Source organism: Seriola lalandi, unplaced genomic scaffold (genome assembly GCF_002814215.2).
Source record: "Seriola lalandi dorsalis isolate HSWRI2012SDOR001 ecotype SW California unplaced genomic scaffold, Sedor1 jcf7180002054143, whole genome shotgun sequence".
In the NCBI taxonomy this organism is placed as follows: domain Eukaryota; kingdom Metazoa; phylum Chordata; class Actinopteri; order Carangiformes; family Carangidae; genus Seriola; species Seriola lalandi.
This window is the reverse complement of record NW_019524696.1, coordinates 152,198-171,707: the sequence shown is the minus strand read 5'-3', so window position 1 is coordinate 171,707 and position 19,510 is coordinate 152,198. Positions and strand designations below refer to the sequence as shown.

Genomic DNA, 19,510 nt, shown 5'->3' with positions numbered 1-19,510 from the left:
TTACGACACACAGAGGAGGTGTGACGTCGTCCTCTGTTCAGGACGCTATGACTCCACTATGTCTTTGCATAGAAAATAGTTGTTCGCTGCTATATTATCGTATAAAAATCTCTCTTTACAAAACATTTCATAAATATACTAATTCACTTAGAGATATGGACAATACAGATCTAGTGTTACAGAGTTACATTAGATCATTGTTCATATAATTTTTTCATGTAGAGTAACAAGCTTTTGTATCCAGCTGTTATTGCGGTATTAAAGGGTGCTCAGTGTGAGGGTACTTCACAGCAGTAATAGGGAAAGTACATACACACAGGAACACACAATGGGATATAATGTAAGAGTGTCATCTGATAATACCCCTTTCCCCTCTCTCTTGCTGTTGTTCCCTCTTGTCATCGTCTCTCCTCAGAATGGCAAAATGATACCGTCATACAGTTTCTTTTGAGATATTCATCCTAAAGACTGTAGGCGAGCTCCTAAGAAATAATGGGAAAGGGAGACATGTCAGCGCATAAACATGTAACATCAATACACTTACGACTGATGAAGCAATCCTGCTCTACTTTGTAACATTACCTAAGTGGAGTGCCAGCAAAACATTATTGGGCTATATGTCCGAGCCTTTTATCTCATGCCACATAATATAATAATGTGATACTTTATTGATCCTTGCAAGAAAAACAGTCTTTTCTCTCGCCATGAGGAGGTCAGAGGTCAGTGCCATCTGCAGAGGAGCACTTCAGGAGCTGCTGGAACTTGCACAATGTGCTGAAGTTAGCATTGGTGCCACATGGGAGATCAACCATCAAAATGACAGGTTTTGGTTCGTTTTCAGGGTTTAGCTGCAGCTTTACGTGATGGAGCTATTTTGCTGTGGCCAAATTGAGCCTTAAGTAGTAAAAATGACTGAATTAGTTTACAGGGGGCGATGGGGAAATCCAATAGATCACGTCAGCGATTACAAATTTAGTGAACAGGTAAGCTGTGATAAAAAATGTTGGGAAGATAAAACTTAAAAACATTAAAACTACTAATTGTGTTTACTATTTTTGACAGAATAAGTAAGAATTAATGTAAAGTGTAATAGCCATTATTGCAAATCAGCTATTATCCCTCGGATACTTTGCATTTGAGGGTCTTATACATTTATATGGCTAAGATGTTAGCAAACACTTGCTAATTTAGACATCAAGAGGACACAAAACATTATCATTCATTTGGAGTCATGTTTCTGGTCATTATTAAGGATTCATTCTCCTTTTAGTTTAGTTTTGGTCTCAACAAATGTCCTGAGGGAAATAACTGGCTGTTTAGCAGATAAATGCTCCAATATATTTATAAGCTAGTGTCCGATCTTGTACGGTGTACGGTGTACGGTGCTAGGCAGGCAGATTTTAAAACAGCTGCCTGAATGGTGAGTCATATTGTTCGTATAAAGATTGCTTAGAGCAGCTTTAAAGGAAGAGTTTGACATTTTGGGATATACACTTATTCACATGCTGTGAGCTAGATGAAAAGATCAAACAGCTGAGACGACTGGGCTGCTGTCTCCAGCCACATAATAACTGTACAAATGTGACAGTGGTACTGATCGTCTCATCTAACTCTTGGCAAGAAAGCATGTGAAAAGAAAGCATGCTTTCCAAAATGTTAAACAATTTCTTGAAGGTAAAAACTTAATCAGTCTGGGTGAATAGTTTTAAGTAGGTTTACCTTCATGATTTGCACAAAAACATCCTGAGCTGTGATCACAGCCTTTGCTGTAAATTAATTAGCAAGCAAACTGTATTTACTAGGTTGTTAGTGAATGGTCTCTTCTGTAGCTGTAGTTACATTTACAATCTTAACTCTTGAAATTTATGAAACTTTCAGGACCCACATTCCCATCCGTGAAGCAGCCCTCATCCATTTCTCCATTACCGTGGTGTCTTTAATCAGAGGAATGCGTCTGTGTCCCCATGTGACCCACGCACAGAGCAACAACGTAACAATAATGCAATAACAATAATGTAACAAGGTAATAACTAGAGCAGCTGAATTGTTCCCCGGGCGAGAGGGAGCTGAGAGGAAATGGTCATAACATGGTTTCAGATCTCTCAGAATCTGTTGCATGTCTTTCTATAGTTGTGAGGACGCCCTCTGACATAATGCATCCCCCTAGCCCCTTACCCCAACCTTAACCATCACAACTAACTGCCCAACCCTAACCCTGACCTAACCTAATTCTAACCTTAACCCTAAACCCAAGTCTTAATCATCAAACAGCCCATAACGTCCTCACAAACAATGGCTTAAACTGAAATTTGTCCAAATAACTACAGAGAGACATGTACACACCCACACACCCACCTCACCTTTTCAAAAGCTATTGTGGAATGTGTATGTAAAAAACAAAAAAAAAACAAACCTTTTCATCCATTTGGTAACTGTCCTATCTATTTCAGTCTTTGTGGGGGTCAGCTTCAAATCAGAAAGCTTTTACACAGCTTTCCTAACAGTCTATCTCAATTTAACAAAAAGAAAATTGTTGTGGAGGTTCACTTGTGTTTGTGTGGGATAAACTGGAACCAATCTGACCCCGATTTTTTTTTGTTTTGTTTTGTTGGAAAAGCATTCCTCTTCACTTCCTTTGAGAGGTAAAAAAAAAGAAAGAAAATGCAGCCACATTCAGGGACTGAATGGTTTATTGAATGTAATGCATTAAAACATAAATAGATACATGATAGAGAATGTGTCGGCAGCCTGAAGCACAGACAGTTACCACATTTATTATTTGAAGAAGTGAGTGCGCCTTGAAACCAGAACACAAAATACAATTTGTGCCCTAAAACGTTATGTTCAATATATTCAGTCAAATTTCTTTTGTCTCGCAGACAGGAGTGAGTATTAAAAATATGATGTATATAATGTGTTAAGCCACAAAGAGCAGAATGATTATACAATGCTACTGTATCTTAATTAAAAATAAGATACACATTACAATATAAAACACAAGGACGTGGTGTGAATGCAACAGAACTTTGGTCAAATATTTCAATACTTGTTCCTCCACAGGTTCAAAGGAAATCTGGAGCGTTAAGACAAGTGGGGAGCACACGCATCCCAATATTAAGCACTGGGAGCTGACGGTGTTCACATGTTTAAATAAAGGCACTTATGAATGACATAAACAAGAGAGACAAAAAGTATCAAAATTAACAATAAATACAGGTAAACAGTTTCTTTTCTGAACTAAAAAGACACTAGTGTTGTTCATTTAAAGTCTCTCTTTTGTGATATGTGGCGAGGGAAACATGTCATTATAGAATTATCTCTATGACTCAACTTAACATTAATAATTGGCTTATTAAGGTCATAGATGTCTGCAGGACTCTATAGCACAGCCATGTTTACAATACAAAGCCAAATGAAATGTTTTTGTCTTTGCAGAAGTGTAAAAAATATAGATTTGTGTGGTACATTGCTCAACAGATACAAAATGTGATGCATGCATTCAGATTAAACAGATTTCTACAACAAATAGAAAGAAAAACTTACAGTATTATTAATCTTAAGCATGTGGTCCATGGTAAAGAGCCTTTGCTCTCCCTACACGTGGTGCTCAGTCTACGTTTCTGTACCTGGTAAAGAGGTTGTAGAGGACGCGCAGTGTCGATTTAAGGTCACAGTTCACTATATCTGAAAAAAAGATATAAAGAAAAAGAATAGAGGAGTTACAGATAACAACTAGTGAGAGTTTGGATCTTTTATTTGTTTTCTATGGTCCACCATATTGTCCTGGGGGTTGGAACGCATTCCTGCTTCTCTTCAGCTTAACGGCTTGTATACACCAGGCAAATCTCTCCTTTAGCTAACGAGGCTCAGCAGATGCCTTGGGTTCGTCAATAAGAGTGACACTTCAAATTACACAGTTATTTCAACCTTTGTTGACATAAAAATACTGATTAGTGCAGCTTTTTCTTTTTCCCAACCAAAGTTAAAATCCCACAAACTTTAACAAAACCTATTATAATCTTGAGAGTGCAAAAATGACTGAATACTGTACATATCCATGCCCATCATTTGTCCTGTCACTATTCACGACTGTATAAAGCCGTAAAGGTTCTAAAGCATGAATGTGTTAAATGTGTGTCCTACCCTCTGGCCGAGGCTTTGGTCTCTCCAGACCTCCATCCTGCATCAGTTCAAAGGAGAAGGACACGTTGTGGACCTGCAGAGAGAGGGACACGTCTGTTAGGAGGAGGCGTGATCACCACTGTACACACACACACACACACACGCACACCATAATTTTTACACATACAAGCCACATGTGGGCAGTTACAAATCATACATCACCACCACACACATCTCGTTGATAAGAGAACATTGAAACTGGTTGCTTAATCCCACAATACACTCAGAGTTGATTCAGTCGTGTTACCACAGCTTCCTGTGTGGACAAACACAACACGGCTCTGTTCTGTAAGACCATAAGCCTTCAGCAGCTGCACAAACACTCTGCTCCCTCATTTATCAATGGACACATGTCACCAGTGTCACTCAAAAACCTCCTAACTCCAAGAAAGTGATACTGTCACAGACTGTTAGATTTTTCATGTCATCACAAGAGTGTGGGTAACACTTGTACAATGTGACTGAATGTAAAACTGACTGAACAGAAAGGAGCGGAGAGTATTTATGACGTTATTATATTTCATGCAGCTGGAAGCACACATGGTGGAGAGAGTGTATTTTCTAAGAAACTGACAATCACTTGCTTTTCAAAACATGGACCTCAAATCTTACCGCATTTAAGATAAGATATTGCTCTATTAGTCCCACAGTGAAGAAGAAAAGAAAAAACTGCAAAATATCAATATAAAATAACAAAAAAACAAGCTCAATAGTAGATAATAATATCAAATACACAATTAGATACTTTAATATAATAAGAAATATAACACAAATAGCAGCAGAAAAGGGATATTGCACAGTGTTATGTGCTAATTATTGCACATGGTGAGTTTAGATTTAAATGAGCAGAGATACAGCTCTGTGGAGCAGAGATGGCGACACAAACCTGACTTGTGAGCAATAAGAGGAAAACAAGAGAGAGATAGTTGAAAGACGTTTTTTTTTTTTTAATTCTCAGCCTATTGTATATGTGCGTGTGTGTGTGTGTGTGTGTGCTCTCCCTGCTGTGAGGTACTAAAAGCTTTGCCCAACAAGGGCTTATTGTGTGATAAGCATGACCTTAGCCATCTAATACAGTCAAAAAGAAGGGAAGAGAATGAGCCTTAAGTAGAGATCTACTACTGAGCGGAGGCAGGAGTAGTTTCTTGATGCCTCATGATACTTTTCACAGCCGGCCCCTGGTGTATCATCGATAGGCCTCCAGGCCCTCGAATAGACACACATTCACACACTCTCTCTCACACACACACACACACACACACACCACACACACACACACACACACACACACACATAGAGAGTAATAGAGCTGAGCCCCTAAGCCACTTCAGCGTTTCCCTGTGCAATAGGAGATTACAGATGCTGTGGGGCTGGTGCCTGTTCTTCCGGGCCAGGAGTCTCTCTATGTGTGTGTGTGTGTGTGTGTGTGTGTGTGTGTGTGTGTGTGAGTAGTTGTGTACATTGTAGCACTGATGCCCATTCTGCTTTGCAGCTTGGCAGGGGCTGCTGGCCAACACCCAAACAAAAGGCTACTGTGGTGTCTCCGCAGATTGCCTGTTCAGAATACTGTAGAACTACAGAGGCCAATGGAGAGAAGAGATGGCTCCGCACTGAATGGGCTCTGGGGAAAACGGATGGCATTTATCAAGCTATTGAGAGGAGAGTCCTGGCTCCGAGTGCATGAGGCTCCTCAGAAATGGGAGTATTGATTTAGGAGTGTGTCTTAAACTATAGGTCAAGACCAGAGGCGAGTCATAGCCCCGTTTCGCATGGATCTCTAAAAGAAAAGAGCGGATGTATCAATATGATGGAGCCCCCCGACTACGAGTCTTCATCTCCACTTTTCCAAAATATTGCTGCATTTGTGTATTTTGTTAAATTCATGCAGCAGAACCAAAGCCATTTAACAAAGGTCATTGTTCCTTTCTTTAGTAATTGTGAAAAACAACAGATGTGTGACATTCATTCAGCAGCAAGGAGAGAGATACAAAGGAGTCCTAAAGTATTCAGACTCATTTGTTTTGGCTCCGTGCTGCAGTGAACTGGATTTGAAATTAAACAATGAGTATGTGTCGTCATTTTGGGCTTTAATTTGAGGGAGATTACATCCACATTAGATGAAGCATGTAGAAACTGTAGCTAGTCTTTTAACATCTGCACTTTAATCTCATGGTCATTCTTTTTATTATTTTATTTCTTGGGGCATTTTGTGTCTTTATTAGATGGCGGAAGTGGAGACAGACGGGGGATGTAGGGAGGGAGTAAGGGGGGAAAGACATGCAGCCGGGAGGCGAAGTAGGGACTCGCTGCTCGGGGCCTTTGAGCCCATGTGGTGTGTGCCCTAACCATGTGAATCAGAACCAAGCACGGTGAAGCAGCTTTTAGTTTCTATGGTCCCCCACCTGTGGAACAAGCTTCCTGAACACCTGCGGTCTGCTGAAACTGTCAGCTCACTTAAAGGGCTTACAACATCTCTTTTTGCTGCAGCTCACCAATAAACCACATACGTAACATCCTTTTAATCTTGTGCATTTGCTTGTTGTTAATGTCTTTTATCACAGCAGCACCACTTTTATCTTTATTTATTCTTTTTTTTTTCTATTGTTTTGTTATTGCTCTTAATGTTCCATTTTTAATGGATTTCCATGCCTCTGTGAAGCACTTTGACTTAGCTTGTGTCTGAACGGTGCTATAAACTTGCCCTGCCTTGCCAAACCATTCGGCTATCAGGTCGCTCCCTCCGTCATCTTGATTACTTTTTTTCTTTTTTAAAAACCAAGCCAATTTTTAAATCTGGGTAAAAATCTATAGATCTGCTGTATAAAAATAATAACAGATGTATATTCAAGACGACATCTGCTGTCCTCCTCCGTGAGGAGTGAGCCAGAACTATCCATCGACCCTGCAGGTAGTGACTGATTGATTATCAGAACATAGTTTTTTTTTTTTCTCCCTGTAATACTCCAGCTCACTGATGGATAAAGAAAAATAATCGCATTTTACCTTTTGGTCAAAGTTTTCTGGTGTGAGGAAGAAGTTGTAGAGCGGCACAAAGTATCCCTCCAGTAGCCCCATCAGCAACACCAGGTAAACACCGTCTGCAAACTGAAGCAGCAGCACAGTCAGGTGAACAGACAAACTGTGAGCTGGTGGGGATTTAAAACTGACCCGTTAGTGACTGAAGAGAAATGTTGGCTCAAGACTAAAAGAGTGAAATCTCAATAACAGATTAAAAAATATGTTACAATGGGCATGTTTTTTTATTTATTTCCAGTGACTGATTAATATGAATATTTAGGCCTACAAACATCAATGAATAGTGGTTAAGCATCAGCATACAGTATGTGTGTGTGCGCGCGTCGTACCTGTGTGTCCAATTCAGACACCTCGAGGTTGAGCTTGTTCAGGTGTTTGTTCACAAATGTGATCAATGTCTGAGAAAACATAAAAGAAACTGTCAAAAAAAAAAAGCAGGTGGCATCTCAATCAAACCAGAGAATGTACACTTACACAAATCTACACACAACTCATGACTTTAATACATATAGACACACACAACAACAACAAACATGAAACATCTATGATATACAAAGCACCCTATATATAAATAAGTTTGACCAAAAGAAAAAATCTTAACTCAAGGTCTACTTACTAGCTATTATTCTGGAATTTTCAACCATGTATCACAGTCTTCATCAGCAGATGGAGTTTTCTCAGTTATCAGGCATCTCTAAACCAACATGACACCTAAGCAAACTCCATCCACTGATGAAAATCACTGGATTTTTTTTGGTCAAGATTGAGCTTTCATGCTCAAAAAATGAAATGCTGATCTCTAGTAACTGCACATTTCTTTACTACATTAGCAGAGTGGCTACATGGCTGCTAACAAAGTCAAAAATCTTGTTCATCTCCAGCTAAAAATCATGACCACAATTAAATAAAGTCCCAGATTTGTTTTGGGGCAGAGAAAAGACTCAGTAACTGAAATAAGGAAACTACAGTTACCTGATTATTTTCACTTCAACAATGGTAAACTGATCTACGACCACACCACAACAATCTTTTCAGGTTTATATTTTCTAGGATCAGACTTTTTGTATTGTATTAATATTGTATTGTTTGTATTTTTTTCCATGATTGTGCCAGACATGGTTGATAAATCTGTGGTGCCACTGTAAAGCCCCAATACCTTTTTGACAACATTGAGTTTATCTGGAGCGTGGTCAAACAAGGTGTCGAAGGCATCGCGCTCTGTGGAGAATAAACCAAACAAATTAGTGATTGAAAAAAAAAAAAATAAAGGGGGCAGGGAAATGTGAACATTCCTGAAATCAGAAGCAGACAAAAAATAGAAAAGAACATACCATGTCTGCCAGAGAAAGCCCTTTGAAAAAGAGGAGAGCATTTGGAAATTAGAGCCAAAAAGACAAAATATGTCAAAACACACAACTCAGAGGCCATTTTCTCCTTATTGACAATTTCACACTTGATTATTCACAGAAAACAAGAGAAAATAATAGACAGGTGCGTCCAAGTCAATCACAGAGGAATGTAGAGAATGGAGGGATTATGTTGCAGAAATGACAATACAATAATGTAGCGAGGGTATAATTTGATTAACAGTAAACACAGGTACACCACGGGTATTCAAATAACCTGGGTATCATCAGTGGGATGGTCACAATGACCACATACTATAGCACAATACAGTAATCCCAACAGCAGAATAGCACTGTTGGGTATTAATACAATGAATGAAGACGTGCCTGTCTGTCCGTGTTGGTTTTCTATGGGAATGGAGGAGCCTCTCTTGTCTATTATTACAATGTTAGCACTTTGGAGGCTGTTGTTATTGGACAGGGTCAGGTGGTTTTTGGAGCATAGGGAACGCTGCAGTGCGAGTGTCCCAGAGGAAGCGATATCGCAGTGGGCAGGCCAGCAAGAAATGGCAGGCGCATACACACATACACACACACACACACACACACACACACACACACACACACACACACACACACACACACAAGAAGCACTCACAAACATGTTCATGGTGTAATCTGCGGTGGCAAAGGCAGGCAAGTCTGGGCAATGGTCCTGTTGGTAATAACCGTATTTTCACTGTGACCATGTGAGTGTATCTGAGCCTGTGTGTGTGTGTGTGTGTGTGTGTTATTAATGGTGTATCTATCTACCATGACAAAATGTGTGTGCTTGTGTGTGCTGGCCTGCTGTTATCTCCCTCGTTGCTGCTGTCAGGCTGCAGGACAGCCTCACAGCGAGAAATAAAAGTGTGTGTGAGACACGAGAGTGTGTGTGCGTGTGTGTGTGTGTGTGTGTGTGTGATTAAAATTTTCTAATTCTTCAGCTAAGGGTGCCATCACATCTCTTGTTGAAATACAATGGTTGCCTATTCGCCATTGCGCAGTCTATGTAAAGCACAGTGGGCAGCACAGTTCTGTTGACAGAAGAGAAGATACTGAGAGAGAGAAATCCGCGTTTTTAATCATGGTAACGATCTGTTTCATTTGGTCGCCTGTCAGTGACATTATATCCCCTATGTGCATGCGTCAGCTTTGTCTGCCAGAAGCTGAAAATTACCATTTTATAGAGTTTTAAACCACATTCTTAAGATACACTTTTTACATCTTTGTCGTTTTCAACTATGCATTTTAACCAGATGAAGGATTTCAGTCGTCGGACGTCTGGATCTTAAGTTATCAGAGAAAAACAAGCCAGTGCATTTAATCATTCTTTGATTAAATTGTAATTCTGCCCTTTTTTTGACCAAACGTTTGTTTGTTTTCTCCACAGTACAGTATCAAAAAAAGTTTAATTTTGGTGTTGTTACGGTATTGTGACTTGTATTAAAAAAGTAATACCCAGCCATTGATGCATTATTTGTCACGAAGGTTGTCCAGATCAAAAGACTCCCCCGAATGCAGCTGAGAAATAAAAGCTTTATTTTCGCAAATCAGTTTCTAAAAACCCACTGAATTCAGCCAACAGAGGTGAGCGGCACTGTTTCACCTTGATTGGTCCAACGGATTAAAAGAAAAATGTTTTCAGAAATCAAGGAAACTTTATAATAACTTTCAACTTTAATATCTAGAAGTCAATAATCAGTAAATTACAACCAGCCTGTTCAGTTTGTGACATTTCATACCAGACACAGGTGGAAAAGATTTACCCAGAGTGCTTCAGTGTCAACGGTCAACATGTCAATTTCAATATGCAAAAAAATGTATTTTAGTTGGGTTAGTGAGGTGAATCAAAACTGTTACTAAGGGATGTAAAAATGCTCAAAATAAAGCCCTTTTTTTATGTCAGTGTCAGTCTTCAGTCTGACATTTAGTCAACAGTCTTCTCTCTTATTCACCTGTAATAATACCGGTCATCTCTGCATCTAAATGCTGTTCTGTGGTGTGAAAATGAGTCAGATGGCCGAGCGTACTTACTCTGTGTTGCCAGTTATTTCCTCCTGAATTTGTCTGGACTGAAGGATGCCCTCTCTTTTCTGAAAGACATAAAGAGGGAGAATAGTGAATATGACTGAGACAGGGAAAAAAAAAGTGCTGGTGACATAAAGAGAGAAAAAAAGATGAATTCACAGCAGTGGAGAGTGGTGTTATAAAACCAACGTTCACAATAAAGACGACAACCTGTTGCGCAAGTAAGCAGACTCGTACTGTAAATGAGGAGAAGACTGGACAGGATTTAAAGACAAACGGTTCACCCACCTGGACGACCACTACTTGGATAGAAACGTGGTCAGGCAATCTGATTGGTGCTCTGAAGTGTTGTGACAGCGCCACCAGCAGGTGCAGGATGGCCACTATACTCTTAGCGTGAACCGCTAGTGTGGAGGAAAGACGGAGAAAGAAAGTGTGAATGAACAATAAAATAAATAATAAACTAGTAGTCATGGAACAAATAATAGGTTCTGCAAGTAGTTGGCATACATGACACATAATATTTTCACTTGTTATCTGCCGGTTTCTGACCTTTAAATCTGTACAACAACTTGCTGTGGGAATGTATTTATTATAACAATCAAATCTTAAATGTCTCAATATTTTTGAACAAAAACATGCCATCACCTGCAATTAATGTGTAGACATGTTATTAATATCTTAATATCTTTTTAATGAAGTGAATACCTCTCTCCAGGCCTCAGATTGTCAAATAACAAGCCACATATTTTCTATTATTTTTCATCCTTCTGGAATTTAGAATTAAAAGTTTTACAAGGCAAGGTCATGAAACCTTTAATGGTAAATACAAACACAAGATGCCAAAAAGTTGCCTTGGAGCGATGTTGAAAAAAACAAAACAAAACAAAAAAACACAAGCTTTTGTGCAGAGGAAGCAGAAACACTCTAAATTATGTCTGCAACAGAAAGTCGACATTAAGAGCCTGTTCAGTCAGACGTACTGAGCGACATGTCTTTAGTCAACCGCACAAATAGGATTTACCTTTGGATACACTAAACAATCAGGATCAATTAAGTGTCTAAAGCAAGCCTTTGATTATACACCATGGCGATGGCAAATGACAGAGTGCTGGCTTATGGCCTTCATAAAACCTATTTGATCCTCACTGCATAAGAGGATCCAAATAAGTTCCATCAGGGGCGAATGTTTTTCTTCGGCGGCTGAATGGGGGATGAAAGTCGGGGCAAACAAAAGTGAATTGATTAAAAGAAATCTCCTCAAATAAATGGACAGCAAAATCAATCACATTCCACGTTATTCACTGTGCTCTTTTAGCATTTTTGAAGCCATCTCACACAAATAGCTTTTTCGCAGACAAACTTTTGCCACATTTTTATATTATATCATATTATTCGGTTTGAATTCGTTTGATACAGCTTTTCTGTTGTGAATCACTCTCACAAAATCAATGGTGTTCCTAATGTTAAAGATTTTCTGTCTGTGTCTCTGTCTTCTACAGTCAACCTGCCCTTTAGCTTCGTGCCTCACATGAGAGAGAGAGAGAGGCCTGAGGCCAAAAAGAGTATTCATGTAATAATGTTGTGATAATACAGTAACGTCAACATGCTGACAGGCCTCACAATATCATCTCATTGGCAAATTTGACTTCTATGTGAAAATTGAGTAAAGCCAAGGTTGTTTTTTTTTTTGCTAATCTGATATATGGGACACCAACATACAGGCCTATTTGGGAACCAATATAACAATAAAAAAGAAAAGAAGAAGAAGAAGAAGAAAAGAAAAAACAAAGCACTGAGAAGCTCTTCAAATGGGCAGTTTCAGCTACAGGTACGTAGGTACTCATATCCTCTTCTGAGCCTTGTTTTGAGACAATGCTTGTTTATATTTTGGGAAACTGGTGCCATTAAAAGTTGCTGAATCAGCCATTAGCAGCTCCTGTTCGCAGTTTACCCATGTATGTTTGTCCACGATGGTTATCAGATATAAAGGTTATACCCAGGAAGTGGAAGTCAGACTGAATGACATCGCACATGACTGATATACATGCGTTTCATGTCAGTGTGTTAAGACTTGACTGAGTTATGAATCAGAGGAGGAGTATGACTATGAGTCTGTCCACGCTTCACTTTCAGGAGGTTCTTTTTCTTTTTCTCTTTTGGCTTTGTCCTGCCAAATGTGCGTGTCTATTACAGACCATAACCTGTAATCTCCTGATGGCTAAAACGTCATCCGGAACAATGTTACGAGTTAAATTACTAAGCGCAGTGAATATTTCATTCCCCTCCTGCCACTGTAATATTAATCCTGTCCGAATGTGGTTTAAGACTTGATGTGGATTTCCGTCTGCATAGCAGATGTCTCCACATGGAGTGTCAATATGTGACAGTAAAAAAAAAAGCAAACATTTTTTAGAAAGGATACCTCAAGTTGGTACAATTTACAGCTGAAAAATAAACCTTTCTCTGGTGGAAAAACTATGTTCTTAGTCAAAAAATAGGGATTTCACACCTATTATATTCTGAGTGGACAAAAACACCCAAACATCCTGGCACTGTCTGCAGAACAATAACAACCAGCGTCAAGGACCACTATTTCAATGCTCAGTAAGCTTCTGCAGGGTGTTTCCAAGATCAGACCACAGTGACAAAACTGGCTGCTTGAAAATCTGTAATAAGCATCTGTCATGAATAATATAAAAGTGAGCTGCTACTTAGAAACAAATATTCTGCTAAATGAGCCTGAGTAATACTGCGCATCTGAAAATACGGATTCTTCCTACGATTCGCTGTTGTTTATAAGGTTTTATCTTCTACTCGTGTCTTTATCATTTTCCCCTTTTCAGTTAATTAGCCTTGCAGCTGCAGATAGCCATTCATCCCACAGGGATCAGTTAGGTCTCATCTTATCTCTGCAAGCATTACTCAACAGTATATTGTGTTTCACTAAGTCTTTCAAGTGATGATGGTTCATCGTCTTAAAAGATCTCCAAATTTCAATTTCATCAAATTTAACTAATGGACGGATCAACTGTGTAGTGCCGCTTCACTGACTTCACACAATAAGTACTTCTGTAAATTGCATGTCCCCGTCTCAAAGCCATTCAACTTTCCTGCAGACGGACAGTGACTGGTGACAGAACAGTGAAACAGTATAGGCAAAAGAAAACAGCAGAGTACAGATCACAGAATTACATTTACTTATATACAAAGAGGTTTCTTACAGTCCACGTTCCACCGAATGTTCCTGGTGGAGAGTTTGAGCGAGTCGTTGATGCGCTCTAAAACGGTCTGCAGCTTCTGTTTCTGGGCGATCTCCGACTGAGTCACTTCAGCCACGTTCAGTTTCTCACCTTCCAGCTTTTCTAAAGCACAATTGAACACAAAGACACACAAATCAATATCAATAAGCTAAATACTTTGGAACATTATTATTATTATTTTTTTTTATTAGTCCTGGAACTTTTAGCATAACGTGGAGTTAATGTCCAGAGAGGCAGTTAATGCCTCCCATACACTAGAAGACTCTGAAAGTCTGACACCCTCTGGTTGGCAGGATGAGATTCTTTTGAGATTATTACCCATCATGCTCCTGATGGAAATTTACAGGAAGAAAAGCAACCTTGGAAAGTTCTCCGTTGTCAAAGTGTAATAGCGCAATAACAACAGTACAGCTAGTTTCCTTTTTCTCAGACTGTATGGTTCAATTCCTCACCAAATAGTTTCTGCAGGACCTGTCCATCATACAGATCTTCAGCCAGATCCTTCACAATGATCCTCTCTCCAACCAGAACGTCATTTATCCAGTCGATCAACACCTGCAGAAGAATAAGAATAAGACAGATGACTCGTACTGGGAACTTACGACATTATCTCAAAAATTACTTATTTGAACTTGCAGTGGTCATATACGATCTTTTGGAGGTTTTGTTTAAATTGAATTATTTAGAGTGGTTACATTTAGATCTTGTACCGGCTATCTATAGTTACATTTACATAGTGACAAAGACAAAACATTTTGAGAAATGTTTGCAAATTTCATGAATCTGCAAAAACATTTTGGAGGTTTTCTTTTGCTCTTTCTTGCACTTTGTCTCAGGCTTGTTCAGCCTGAAGGAACATTACAGTCTCATACCACCACCTAAAGTTTGGTGCTGCGTGCGTGATGAGCTGTGATTACTCACAAACTCTAAAAGGGAACACTGACCCAATATGTTTAACCTTTTCACATTAATTATTGGCCTTTGTTGCAGGTTTATTATGAAAGGCAGCAATTTAAAACTCTGAAACAAAGTGTATTCAAAAGAAATAAATATAAATCTTACCTTCATGAGCTCCTGCAGTTTGCGGTCATTCTTGGAGTTGGGGTCCACCATGGTGCGAACTTCATTCTCCTCTAGTGGACGAGCAGAAATTGGATAAATGTTAAAGCCGAGGAGGAACAAGTTACAAATTCACCACATAATTTGTGCGTTATAGTTATTTTCTACACAGTAAGCAACTTCATTAGACCGACAGTATTTTGACAGGGTACTATTACTGTATTATCATATTTCTGTTGGAGGTTTCTTCCTGTTAAAGTGCTTGTGGTGGTTTACTGACATGTAACTATATAGACACGGTAAAACTGAATTTAATTTAATTGAAATTGTCAAGAAGCAGGACGTCTAGTTCAGAACTCAACTTGTTTCTGTTTATTAGGCCTTTTCAGTCTTAACTGTCTAACAACAGTTTATGTCCTGGCACATGTGAAAGAACATGAATGAGTGTTTGTTCCCCGCAGAAAGCTTTGGCAGTGTGTTTGGTTTGTTGACTGTTGGCGAAAACGTGCTTGTCGGATTAGCTCAGCTCATATAGTGATAGCGCAGACTATACTGCCAAAAGCATTGGGAGGTGGGAGAGCCTCCCATCTCCTCTCCTGTTTGAAAGCATTAAGATCTATGCACCTCTAATGCACCGTCTCTTCAGCTGAATTATTAGCATCGTCCACAGCCATTGTTGTGGACACTGCCATTGTACTCAACACTGTAGTTGGCAAATCTACACCAAGTAGATCTTGCTTACATAAATATGCATGCATTGGCCAACAATGCCTGTTGGCTAATGCATGCATATTATGTAGATTCTCAGCTTTGTGGGCATTGATCATTACGATACATATTAAATTGTCTGTTTTTGTCCCTGGCTTTATAAAAGGCTTCAACTCAAAAAAAAAAAGTTTCAATCTGTCACTGAATCTAATGAAGAAAAAAATCTGTAAATGTGTCAGTGTGGTCTTGGAGCTAACTCGTAGCCTCTATTTGTGTGTGAAACATGGACTGTGAGTGTAGCTGTTTACCAAGCATGGTGTCCTCAGGGTCCAGCTCATAGTGGGAGGGGCTGAGAGGAAGGTTGATGGCATTTATCCCCTCCTCCTGAAGCTCAGACACTGCGAGAAAGAAGCAATAGATTCATTTAGATCACATAAGATGGACGTCAGGCACTTCAAATTACTGTTGACTTTCATCTTCTCCTCTTTAAAAATGATACAGCTAGTGGGACATGTAAGACCATCCCTCAGTATTTCCTCTTACTACTTACTTACTGTCCATAATGCCAAACCCATTCTTTGCTATTGAAGATGAAAAACTTTAAATCTTTAATAACAAATATACAGTGTAGTTTCATTTGTAGAAAAGGCTCAGTACTTTGGTAAAAACCACAGTGCCCAGCTACAGTTTTAGTAAACATTACTCAGACAGGAGCAAGTAGTGCAGTATTTTGGTGTATGCAGGGCCGACTCAAAATAAACTACTATTCTCATCAACTATTAATGCGTTGATTGTTTTTTCAATCAACCGATAAACCATTTAGTCTGAAGAAGGCAAAAAGATAGTGATAAAGTCATCATAATTTCCAAGAGCCCAAGCTGATGTCTTCAAATGGCTCATTTTGTTCAACCAAACCCGAAAGATATTTAATGTAGGATGATAAAACAGAGAAAAACCAGCAAATATCTATGTTTGAAAAGCTGGAACAAGCAATTAATTGATTATCTAAGCTTCATCGGTAACCACGAACTAAAGGTATAGCCAAATGTAGCTGTATAATATGCCTTCTGGTGAAGACACTTAAAATGTCAATCAATTTGAAAGACAGAACAGCCTCCTGAAAAATAACCACCGGCAGAGTTCAGCCCCAGTTTGGATGGATCCCTAAATGTTCCCTTGATTCCAAAAACAACCATTAGCAGACCCTCCGTCGAGATCCACTTGAGGTCACACAAACAACGAATGGTGCTGCTTCCTGGTTCTCAGCAGGCTTTACAGAACCCAGCATGCCATTCTTCTCAGTGTGTCAGATACCTGAGGAGGTTTGATCACCGCTGTTCTGTCTGTGTGTGTGTGTGTGTGTGTGTGTGTGTGTGTGTGTGTGTGTGTGTGTGTGTGTGTGTGTTGAGAGCATGGAGTGAACATCCTGTGCATTTCTCTGCCTTCACTGGAACAACATCCTCTTAATCAACACCATCCACATGTGCAGCATGTCTGCATGAACACACATTTCACATCAAACAGGGGTGTATGAGAATATTCCAACAGAGTTACACATACCCCACTCCTTTCATTCTGTAAATTACCACCCACACACCCGACAAAACCACCAGTACTGCAGTAGTACTAGATACAATACCAGATACAATATAAATCAGTACATGACAACTCTCATGACACTAAAAAAAAACTTGCACCCTCAGTTATCGAACCGGACAACATTTAAAACGGAACAAAATCATTCTGCACACATTGGGCTCTCATGTTGTTCACGTGAGCACAGCATGACTCTGGGGACTGTTTCCATAAAATGAAAAGTATCAAGAAACATCAATAAGGACAGTGCATACAGCCGATAAAGCAAGCACCATTGGTCTTCACTTATTTAACTATGGAAATCAATAAATACACTTGCATGCAGTAAAATCCACTAAACAGTGACCCTCACAGCACCCTGTGTACTGATTTTTTTTTAGGAATGAAACTCTGAAGTAAAAAGCATACCCTCAATTCTCATTCAGATGTCTTGTGAGGACCTTACATGAAAAGGAAAAATAAGTTTAAACCTCCAGATTACATATGAATGAATGTGCTACCAAGACTTCTTTCAGTCCATCCCATTAAGGATCCCATTGATTTTTCAGCCTGATGTAAATGGACATCTAGGTTTATTAGGGCTGGTTTAGCCCAATGATCAGATTTAATGTGAGACTATGATCCTTTTGAGAGAGGAAATAATTCATTCGACTGCTAATCACTCCCACAACCTCTGGTCAAATGAAGTCACATTTGTTAGCATAATTTGGAAGAATATGTTTTTTTAAACGTAATCTTATTTGTTAAGATAACAGACGGAAGAAAAATGTTGAACAATGGTTTACTGTTTCAGTAGATTATGAGCATTAAGGCGACCTTTTATAGCTCTCAGTCAATTTACAGACTCATATGGGGGTACAGCTGTGCTAAAGTAACACCATACCAATTAGCACAATCTGGTGTTACTGCAACTATCACAGTTCTTGTGCTATTTAGTAATGTAGAAACCTAGCATGGACATTATTAGAGGAAGAATGAAGGGTAGATTGATATGCATAATTAAGGTGATTTGCTCACACACTGTACATGTTCAGTGCAGATTTGATCTGTTGTCAATCTAAGACTGAACAGGACTCACTGCGTCCTCACTGCTCATCACCCTCCCCCCTCCCTCCCTCTGGGCCAGTGTCATAAAATGCGAATACGTATCTATGCACTTGGTTTAAATAAGGGTATCAATAAAATGCCACGTCAATAGATGCATCATTCAGAATCATGCCTCCTGTGCGATGCCCACACGTACGGAAAGATTGCATGCTGATGCTGTGTCCTACCTGGAGGGCAGAGCGCTCCACAGCCCATGTCTGTCTGTCTGTCTCCGTCCCCCCAGACTCAGGCATCCTCTCCTGGCTAGCAGGACCATCTTTCTCCCCCGCAGCTCATCCTCCAGAGGCTGAGCTCACGAGTCTCTCATATAAAACCTGACTGCAATATAAATTCTATATATGCTCTATTTTCACAGAGTATGTAGAGTTATATATTACCTCTCCTGTTTTATGTGCTGTATTCTGCTTGCACTGCACACAGTTGGTGTCCATCTGCATCCAATGCAAAGCCCTCGCTAATGCTGTAAAAAGCTCCTGACCTTCTCCTTTCCTTTCACACCATCTCGTCTCCATCCTATAGCTCTCTTTCTCATCCTTTATACGCTCTTCCTTTTTCACTCGGTCGTCTCTTGGCCCTTTCTCTCTCACTGCCATAGACGTCACAAGGACTTAAATCTAATCAATGATCAACATAAGGGGTGACCCAGTCCACGTTTTCCATCAAATCATGGAACATGCTGTAGACATCCTACACATTACACTCAGCGTACATCTGTGTATGTGTGGCGAACACGAGCCAGCGTGAATGTAATGCGATTGCATGCTGTGGACAAAGACAACATAAAATGGGGCTCAGCTGTGCAACAGTATCCTGAATGACACAAAGTAATCATCCAATTGAAAGAGACCTTTCTCATCCCATGATAAAACACGGCCCTTAATAATGAATGTCAGGCACACTGAAGCCTGCTGTATTTTCAAAGTAACCCTGGATGGCTATAAACTATATTGGGGCATTTAAAAAAGAGGCTTCTGGAGTATTAATCTAATATAGTAAGATTTGTTTACATTGTGAAAGAAGGTGAGGTACATTTACATGCTTATGAGCAAGGCAGTGAATCCTTAAAGCTGCAGAGCTGATGCTCTGTATCTGACCCTGACCTCTGACCTCAGCCTGGGGATCAACCCTGCATCCCCCCCCCCC

General features: G+C 39.6%; 1 protein-coding gene across 1 annotated transcript in view; it reads right to left on the bottom strand.

Moving 5' to 3' along the window:
- Positions 1 to 2,672: 2,672 nt before the first annotated feature.
- The window catches only part of parvaa (parvin, alpha a), a 17,664-nt gene continuing 826 nt past the window's right edge, over positions 2,673 to 19,510 (bottom strand). Inside the window, exons 2-13 of the mRNA XM_023403544.2 lie at positions 15,973 to 16,062; positions 14,960 to 15,030; positions 14,350 to 14,452; positions 13,859 to 13,999; positions 10,923 to 11,038; positions 10,641 to 10,699; positions 8,550 to 8,569; positions 8,375 to 8,436; positions 7,548 to 7,616; positions 7,186 to 7,287; positions 4,144 to 4,216; positions 2,673 to 3,684 (exon numbers count right to left, since the gene is read on the bottom strand). Coding sequence (XP_023259312.1) covers positions 3,608 to 3,684; positions 4,144 to 4,216; positions 7,186 to 7,287; positions 7,548 to 7,616; positions 8,375 to 8,436; positions 8,550 to 8,569; positions 10,641 to 10,699; positions 10,923 to 11,038; positions 13,859 to 13,999; positions 14,350 to 14,452; positions 14,960 to 15,030; positions 15,973 to 16,062 — 983 coding nt within the window. The 3' untranslated portion in view covers positions 2,673 to 3,607. The remainder of the gene's footprint in view (positions 3,685 to 4,143; positions 4,217 to 7,185; positions 7,288 to 7,547; positions 7,617 to 8,374; positions 8,437 to 8,549; positions 8,570 to 10,640; positions 10,700 to 10,922; positions 11,039 to 13,858; positions 14,000 to 14,349; positions 14,453 to 14,959; positions 15,031 to 15,972; positions 16,063 to 19,510) is intronic.